This window comes from Egretta garzetta, unplaced genomic scaffold, assembly GCF_000687185.1.
Source record: "Egretta garzetta isolate BGI_Z169 unplaced genomic scaffold, ASM68718v1 scaffold405, whole genome shotgun sequence".
In the NCBI taxonomy this organism is placed as follows: Eukaryota; Metazoa; Chordata; class Aves; order Pelecaniformes; family Ardeidae; genus Egretta; species Egretta garzetta.
The window spans coordinates 2,514,896-2,524,200 of record NW_009259854.1 but is presented as its reverse complement, the minus strand read 5'-3'; the positions used below and the strand labels follow the sequence as shown (position 1 = coordinate 2,524,200).

Genomic DNA, 9,305 nt, shown 5'->3' with positions numbered 1-9,305 from the left:
AATAATGACTCTTTACTGAAATAGTTCATGTACTGGCATCCAATAATTTAAAAATTGCTATTTGCAAATAGTCCTGAACTGATTTGATCTGTTATTTCTAACTTCATGGTTCACCCTGTTCTGTTTTCCAGTTGAGCTATCGGCTGCTTAACAGGAATGTTTTATTTGTGTTAATTTAGAAAGTGTGATGTCCAGTGCCAGCTGTCCCATGCCAGCACAGCGTGTACTGTCTTTTAAGCCAAACAGACACAGCTTAATGGCTAACATGTTGAACACTGGTATTGTCATGAAAGTTTTCCATTAATGCCTCTGCAGGTAGTGTGGCAGCAAATGGAAAGCCAAGCTTAAGGAAAAAACAATGGCATCTTTGGGGTCTTAAAAATTAAAAGTAAAAAATGTAAATAAGGGAGAGGACAACACTTCTGTATTGGTAGCTACCCTTGTGCCAACACATACTTAGCAGGAAGTTTTAGGTGGCTGTTGGTCTAACACAAGGGGGCCATAACCCACCCCACCCCCCAGTGTTTTCCTCCCATTTCTAACTTCATTGCATTTCTTTTTCTGGGGACTCACATCATTTTCTCTTCCACCTTCTCTCTTTCCATCCCACTGCATGTGTCTTTCCTTGGTCTGACCTCAGAGAGGAGGACGAGTATGAAGAGGAGGAAGAAGAACAGCCAGTCACAGAGCCCAATACTGAGGATGAGGGGGAGGAAGAGGCCAGTAGGCAGGTCAAAGCAAGGTACCGGGATTCAGCATCGTTCCTCCACCTTTTCCTCAGCCTCTGGCGTGAACTCACCCAGCACAGTGTGCAGCAGTATCTACATTTTACTCGCATTCCTAGACCACCTGTTAAAGCCACCCCCCAAGGAAATAATTTTTCATTTAAAAGCTTTATTGGTGTGTGTGTGTGTGTTCATAGAAACATTTAATCATATAGGCTTAATGCACTAAGAACTGTCTGCGCTCACTGCCTTTGTACAGAATGAGTAACACTCACAAATCTTAAAAGATTTAGCAGAAAGCCTAACTTATAAGCATGGCTTAGGTTTATCTTTTTAGTTTAGGCAATGGTGAAATGTTGCAGGGCTTCTCTGAGTTAGGACACTGCTTGGTGTCTTAGGTTTTCATCCCTATTTTCATGATGCAACCTTGGAGCAATATCCGTCACTATGAAGAAGATCAACATTTTTTCAATGCAGTCTATGATTTCTATCAATTTTCTTCGTGTTTTAATAGGAAAGAACTACTTAGAAGCAAAGCTGATACATATATATCATTTTATACATACTTGCCCATCTGTGTATATGAGGATATAAACAAACCACCTATCAAAACAAAATTCTCTTGTAAAATTTTCCACTTATTTCTGAGGCATATATGTATTTGGCATCTGGCAACTTTATCCTAGTAAATTGGAAGAAAGAAAATATGTTCTTTCTTCCAGACAGCCATTTGATTTAGGTTAAATTGTTTGGCTTTGCAACTCAGCAAATGAGATTGGATTTTTTTTTAAAATAAACCACATTCATGCAGACGCTATACAGCATGGAAGGAAGAAAGGAAACTGTTTAATGTGCAAATTCCAAAGAAAATACTGTACTGTTGTCATTAATATCTTCCAGTCTGCAAATCCTGCCAATGGCTGCCTGAAATTTCAAAATTAAGTGATAATTTCCTCAAATCCAATTCTTAAAGCTAAGACATAAGTTATTAGTAAATTGCATGAATATATTAAAATACTGTTAAAAAAAGAGGAAGAGCAGTGTAAAGGGCATGAAGTGCCTTTAGGTCATCAGTCTTTAAAAATAATAGTCACTGTAAGATGACTGGGTGATATTTCCACGACTTTTCTAAACATCTCCTTTCACTGTCACTGTAGCATGCCAAAAGCGATCCGTACCCAGCCGTTTGTGTTAGATGCTGTCAGGAAGGGTAGGACTAGCTTGGCTTCAGTCACTCCTGTCATGCACGGCGGGTGCAATAGAGGAGGATTTCCAGATCGCCCACTGTTTTTCTGTTGTGAGAACGATTACCTGGTATATACCTAATGATTGACTTCATAATATCCTAGCATATATAACCTGTGTTATGTTTTTGTCGCATACTCTGTGCCAAACCCACACTCCTCAAATAAGGGCCATGCTTTGCATGCCTGTAGGTGGATTGGAGAGGTGGTCTCAGGAGAATGAAATCTGCCACCTGCCGAGTGATCCGGCGCAAAGCCCAGGCACAGTGTTTATGCCGGAGATACCAGTGAAAACAGGTATCCCGGAGTGCAGATCCCATGGCTTTTCACCTGCCTTGCTGCTTCTGTCACTAACCAACACCTGCCTTCACTAGAGCAAAGCAGATGTGTTTTCTGTTGCACTTGATGCAACTCTGAAAGTCTCTATCTAACATCAGCCTGGGATGCTGACACTCAGAGAACTTAGTGCCTTCATACCTGGAGAAATTACAGGGTAAGGCGTTGCTTTTGAAATCATTCTAAACTCTAAGTTTGACAGAACAGTGCTGATTGAGTATTTTTAATTTTCATCTTTGGTGGATGAGTGCTTATAGTAAAAAGATCACCAGGGAGGATGAAAATCAGATATCTGGCCTTCAAGAGGCAGTCATGTAGATGGTATCTTGAAGCATCTGTATTCTGTGGGCCACGTTATTGAGCGTGTTGAGACTGCTTTGTACTGCTCTGACAGTGCTTACAACCTAACTTGAAATATTTGAAAATTGTTCAGAAAAGGGTTGTGAAAAGGTTGATGAAAATCGGTTCTGAAGCCTGTGGGTTAAATCCCTTGCTTTCCTTTAAGCTGAGTCGCTTCCATTCCTCAGTATTTCCAACCCCAAGAAGAATCCCACTGGGATACAAAGATGTGAGTTCTCTTAATTTATTTAAAAAGAGATAATGATTGTCTAAATTTGGGAAGTTTTTGTTTGTCTTTGACTTGATTTTTTTTCCTCCAAGAGGTACTGTCTATTGATCTCTCTTTTCCCCATTTTTCTCTCCTTCCCTTCCCTTCCTTTCCCTTCCCTTTCTCATGATGTTGTCCTCCTGCAGTGGGGTCCCAGGTGCACGGGAGGCTGTGAATGAAAACCTTTCATGGTGTTCTGATTCTTCAGCTGTCTCCAGTGCCATTTCTCCAGCTGAGAGGCCTCTCTCCTGCCCTAGAGCAAAGAGCTCTTCTAGCAGCTCCTCTTCTGTGCCTGACTCATCTGTCTCTCGTCATAATTCTGTCCTTTCACCACCATCTTCACCTGCAGCAGCATTGCTGAGCTCTTCCCAAAATTCATCTGCATCCATTACTCCAAAAGCATCTCCAACAGTGGAGAAATTACCTTATGTACCACATACTCCTTTTCACCTCTTCTCGTACGACTTTGAAGAGTCTCCAGCATCTGTCAAAGAAAAGGAAGCAGAGGTGATGAGGGAAAACAGGTAGATTTTATACAGCTGACATTAATTTTTAGATAAATGAATAACACCTTTCAAGAGTTTTATAGTGGTAATAATGCAGTCTGTGTTGTATTATTTCCAGAACATACTGTGTTAGTTTTAGTCCTGTAAGCCTGTATTTTTATTTGATTGATATTCTCCCCTTACCTTTGTTGCCTTCATTTCATCTTACTCCTCTTCAAGGTCTATAGTTACTAAGTATCCTGGCCTCCTCTATACGGCAGTAGATACACAACCTGTGATTTGGAAGATCACAGAAAGGAGCAGGATTTTGCTCTCATTTACGACAATGTAATTTGCAGACATGATTTCATGAAAATTAATGGATTCTGCTCTAAAACCAAGAGCAATCAGATCAGCACTTGAATTTGGGGGTGAAATCCTGGCTTTAAAGACTGAACTGCCAAATCCCAAATTTGCTGTTAGTTTACAGTGCATATCCCTGTCAAGTGCAATTTCAACTCGTGCTTGCAATAACAGAGGTAGATTAAACCTTATAAAGAGAATATAGCACTCAGACAGTTTTCCCTCCACAACATCTGGTCAGTTCAGTTGTTCCTCATGGATTTCTCTTAGATTTTAATTTTAATTTCCTCATCCCACCCATTTAAAAACAAAAAGAAATGGGTTTGTCTCAATCTGTTTTCAAGTAAAACAGATTGACAATAGGTAGCATTAAAAGCAATGCTAGAGAATCACCTTGAAAAGAAGTTGATGATTTTTAGCTGTCTCTCACAATGGTCAGTGTTCTTCAAATTAGATGCTGAAAATGTACACATATATTGTGAGCATATTTCTTCCTTCCTTTCTCCAGCAGTCCTTCTGAATTTCTGCATGTGAACAAATATTTTGATTCCTTTGATCCTTTTAATTTTCGATCTTTCTCTTCTAATAGGTGGGTGGTTTTTGTTGCTTTTTCATTTTACTGAAAATCCTGTAAATCCAAGTAGCTGTTGAAAAGGAGCTTAGTTCACATCTCTTTCCTTACCTGCAGCTTGCACACTGGGGTTCCTCTAAATTCACATGTTCCTGCATAGGTGCAATTTTCCCTTAGGCTTCTCGCACTCATTATTGCTCACTCATTGCTGGTGCTGTTAGAGTTATGCTTTTTAGAGAGTAGATTCCTAAATACTTCCTGTTCCTGCAACATTTCGTATTTCTGCAGTGATGTTTTTTCCTCTGACCATCCTTGCGCTTCTAGTTACCACACAGGATCAAGTGGTGTGGGGGAGGAATGTGCTGGGTTTATTTGCAGGAGAAGGAGGGCAAAGCTCGAACGATTTGTGTAGTAATGTGTTCATAAAAGAGGTAGATGTCTGGATATCTGGGGTTTCTTCAGAGGGAAGGCTTCTGGAACAAGGCCATTGCATCTGCGTTGGTATACGAGACAAGGGAAAATGGAAGTAATAGCCACTACCAGAGGAAGGTTAGAAAGATAAACATTGTGTACAGGGTACAGACTTACCCTGGTGTGCTGCTTTTGCCATGCTACTCTTCCAGTATCACTGTCTCCCTCTAAATTTGATATATAGGGATATAGGAAGCTGTGTCCAGGCCAGTCCCTCTGACTGATTTTGTTAGTATTTGTAGGTCTGAGTCCATAGAAGGTGTGTTTTCTCCATTTTAATGAGAGTTATCTTTGGCCTAATTGAAATTCCTTGGCCTGAAGAAGGATACTGTGCTGTGTCTGCTTTCTCATGGGGCAGAGGAGAAGAACAGCAAATGTAGTGCTTGCTAAGAAGGTCTCCTTTCAGTTGATTGAAGTGGAAATGGAGGTTTCTGTTAGCATCAAGAGCATACCGAAGGAGCTCTGAGTTGTTCTCAGGACAACGGAGTTTCCTCATCTCTCACTCAGTATGGGCACAGGCAGAACGTCTTCTGAGCTGAGCCTGCTGGAGAGAAGACCCACGTCAGGTCTGTGCTACCAGAGAAGTCCTGCACTGCCCAGCTACACAGCCCTCCACTGGGCCACTGTCTCCAGTTTGTAGTTAGTTTTCTTCTATGGCAGGGATGCCAGGAAGGCAATTATTTCCCATTCAGCTAAATTCCTTTTGTAACTCAGAAAAGTGCATGTGAGCATTTTTTTCCCAAAATTATTCCCCTGTTCCTGGGCAGTCAGCATGGTGTCTCAAAAATAGATGGTGGTGGCGGGGTGTTTTCTGAACATAAACCTGGAATTGTTGCCAAAGGGGGCATGTTCTCTAAAGCATGATCCCTTCCATTATAAAAACCCCTAACTGAAACCTCTTCTGATTTTAAGACGGGTCTTGGCAGGCAGCAGTGCTGTTGTAGCTTAAGGAATGAAGCTTGAAACTTTGAATGAAATTTTGCATGGCTAAATGAGTGTGCTAAATGGAGCTGAAGGAAACCAACCAGCCTTTTCAAATAAAATTGCTGAGTGAAATTACTGAGTGCTGATGCGTGGGGGAGAAGCAGCAGCAGATAAAAGATATAGTGAAGGAGGATATATTATATCTTATGAATGATAATAAGGAAAACAATGTTGCCCTTTTTCCTGAAGTGAATTTTGTCATTTGCATGAGTTGGCCTTGCAGAGTACTCACCTATAGAGCATCATATGCTTTCCATGTGGGAAAATGGTATCGTCTGTGAACAGAACTGTTAACATTTTCCCAAATCAGGAATCTCTCCTTGACATGCTGTTTAAGTATGATGGTTAAAAGGCACAGCAAAACAACACAACTGCCTTTTCTATTCAATATGGGAGCCAGGATGAAAACATTGATACAAGGGGCTCTTGGGAGGTGGCAGTTCCAGGAGTCCTGGAAACAATTTCTCTTTGATCAGCAAGCTCACATTGAAGTCGAGAAGGTTTTGGGTTGTTTTTTTTTAATGGAGGGAATGGCTGGTAGAAATTCCTAATACCATGCTTCTGGAGACATGACTTTTTAACCGTGGTGATGATTTTTTACAGGCATTGTAAGAAATGGCACATAAGCTATGACTTATGTTGGGGGAGGGGAAAGAAAATACCACCTGCTTTAATTGCAAAGAATGTGGATGCTTTTCATTTATAACGCAAACATTCGCAAATCATGGACGTCCATGTTCAGATCATGTCTCAGGAACTCTGCTGTTTTCCGTAATTTCACTAGAAATTAATATTGCTGACTTGGACTAGTTTGGTCCCTTTTCTAATGGATGGATATTGGCTCCCAAACCAGCTAATAAATCTGAGTAATTCAGTGGTAATTTAAATATTGCCACTCCGAGTTGTCACTTGGGAGGACCATTCTAATCTCATTATTTTCCATACCAATAGCTCTCTATTTGAATCAAGTATGTCCATGACATGGTCGATATTAAAATGAGATGATAGGTTATATATTTTGAAGCTTGGATTAGAGCAATACTTTCAGAAGGTGGATGTTTGAGAAGTTCTGGGGTATGGGATCACCGTCACCCCCTAAACAAGAGGATTTACCGTTGTGTGCCTGCTTGCTGATGGATTCTTTGTGTCTCTCCCTTTCTCCTACTTTCCTTCCCATTGCTTCAGGTACAATAGCTACGGCAGCAGCTCTTACTCTTCTCCGCGACCTTACTCTGGTGTGAGCGCCCCGACAACACCCACTTCTCGCTATGGGACAACTCTCTCGCCACCTCAAGAGACCAAATCTGACAGGTTTGTAAATTACTCGGTGTTTTGACAACAGTTCCTTTATACACAGGATGAAGGAGATATCTGTGAGCTGTTCTGAGTGGTTACTGGAAATACCTTGTAGCCAAATCTTCTCTAACGTTGGAAAGAGAACATATAAAAATCTAGACATGTTCATTTCCCACTCATTCTCAAGCCTTTCTCAGACTTGGTGTTAAGGGCTGGATGTATTTCTATCCCATTTCTTCTACTTCCACTTAAATGGATAAAACAGAGTTGTTTTATATGTATGCTGTTCTAAGTATTAAAGGGTGAATTAAGGCACATTTTATTTCTTTCCATTTTTAAAAATAAATTCAGACAGATCTATTTTCACTTCTATCATCTTAAATCAACTATGCTTAAATCAATGTGCTTAGCTCAGAATTTCCTAGGCCATAATTTTGTCCTTCCTTGAAAATGTGTGATATATCTCATTGTATTTCATCAAAGGCAAAAGTTTTCATGCTGCAGGTAAAGGAAACTCATACTAACTTCCCTGTTATCAGCTCACTTTAAAAAAAAAAAAAAAAGGAAAAAAAAACCCCACACCAGCAACACAAGAAAAAAACAATCAAAATACTCTTTTGAATTATGTAAGGTAAGAAAAAAGGTAGGAAAATTTTATAGATACATGAAAGAAATTCTTCTTGGCAAGAAATTTAGACCACCAGAAATGAACTGACTGTTACGACCTGAAAGTAAATGACAGCTTCAAAGGATGTCATGCTGAGTTTAAGGGGGAAATGTAGAAGTTTTTAATTAATTTAGTTAAATAATTTAATATAATAATTTAATTAAATAATTTCCACTTAGGCCAGATGGGCTTTGGATGGTTTGTTGCCAGATTGGCCTCTATTTTGTAAAAAGTCCATCTCACATCCTTTTTTTGAACGGAAGTCTTTTTCAGAATCTTTTGTCTATATTCCAATTAATTTTTATTATATTTTTAAAATATTTGTGTATGCGTATAGAAATATATGTATATATGTTTTATGTGTGTCTGTATGTATGTTTGAACCTACCTAATGCCTCACATCCTTTCCAGTCTACTATTCGGAATGGTTCAAGTTAGGTTTTTCCAGCATGCTTGTATTTCTAGCCATGAGGTATTCATTTAATCCTTTTTTTTCAAGTGAGTAATTACATTAAGTTTATCTTTGGAGAAAGGCATCATCTTTCATTTGCTCATCTGCCGACAGTAACTTGCCTCGATTTGTCTTGCCTAATCTGAATTAAATTATTGCCGAGTGAAACCATAATAAAAAACTCTAAACCAGCATTTTCACCCCTTTTTACCTTAGCAGAATAGATGCAAGGTAAGCAAGAATTAAAGGTATCCCACTGCTTTTGTAGTTTCAGCTTTCTAAGCCCCTGCTGTTGGAAGCTTCTGGTTGCTACTGCAGCAAAGAAACTCTGAAGTGGTCAAAAGCTGAGATGGTTAAAGACAGTTGGGCCTGTCCTGCAAGAGGTTGATCACACTGGCCCTGCTCCAGTACAGGAAGCAATCTGTCATTGCAGCATGCGCGTAAGTGCGTCGCTGGTTTGGAGCCAAAATGCCTTGGCCTCACAGGATGAAGCTGTAAAATTCACAGATTCATGGAGAGTCAGGCCAGAGGGAAGCTCTGTAATCATCTGTTCTGACCTGTAATGGGTCTCACAGAAGCTAAATGAAAGCCCCCGGTACCTTCATGTGTTTGCAAGTGGCAGTGCATGAGTTCTCCTGGAAAACAGTCCAGTACTTATCATCACTGCTAGGAAAATATTTCATATTTTGGAGGCCGGTTTGTCTAGCAGCATCTTCCGGCCATGGCACCTCGTTCTGCTTTTCTCTGTGAAATTGCGAAGTGCTCTGCCTTCAACTATCAGGTCTCTCTTACGTGTTTTAAGTGTCTGAACACAATACTTGGAGTTGCATTTCCTTCAGGTTATGCTTACCGCTTTCCACCTCACATGATAAAAATCTCTCTCCTCTTCTTTAAATTTGCAGCTCGCTATTCATGGTAGTTGAACTCACTAGGATTTCCACATTCCTATATTTGAGGGATGTTACAGCCTGGTGCTTTTAGTATATTAGTCTCTGAGAAGTATGAAAAATGTGTGCGTGCCACAGCTCCATGTTGCCTGCAGAATAGATGCAGTTATTTCTTGAAAGATAATTAAATTTACAGGTTTAGAGGACATTTTGCATCA

General features: G+C 40.0%; 1 protein-coding gene across 1 annotated transcript in view; it reads left to right on the top strand.

Moving 5' to 3' along the window:
* Positions 1-9,305, top strand: part of FHOD3 (formin homology 2 domain containing 3) — a 165,987-nt gene that overhangs the window by 63,457 nt on the left and 93,225 nt on the right. Inside the window, exons 6-8 of the mRNA XM_035895475.1 lie at positions 641-742; positions 3,059-3,436; positions 6,972-7,097. Of these exons, the coding sequence (XP_035751368.1) occupies positions 641-742; positions 3,059-3,436; positions 6,972-7,097 (606 nt within the window). The remainder of the gene's footprint in view (positions 1-640; positions 743-3,058; positions 3,437-6,971; positions 7,098-9,305) is intronic.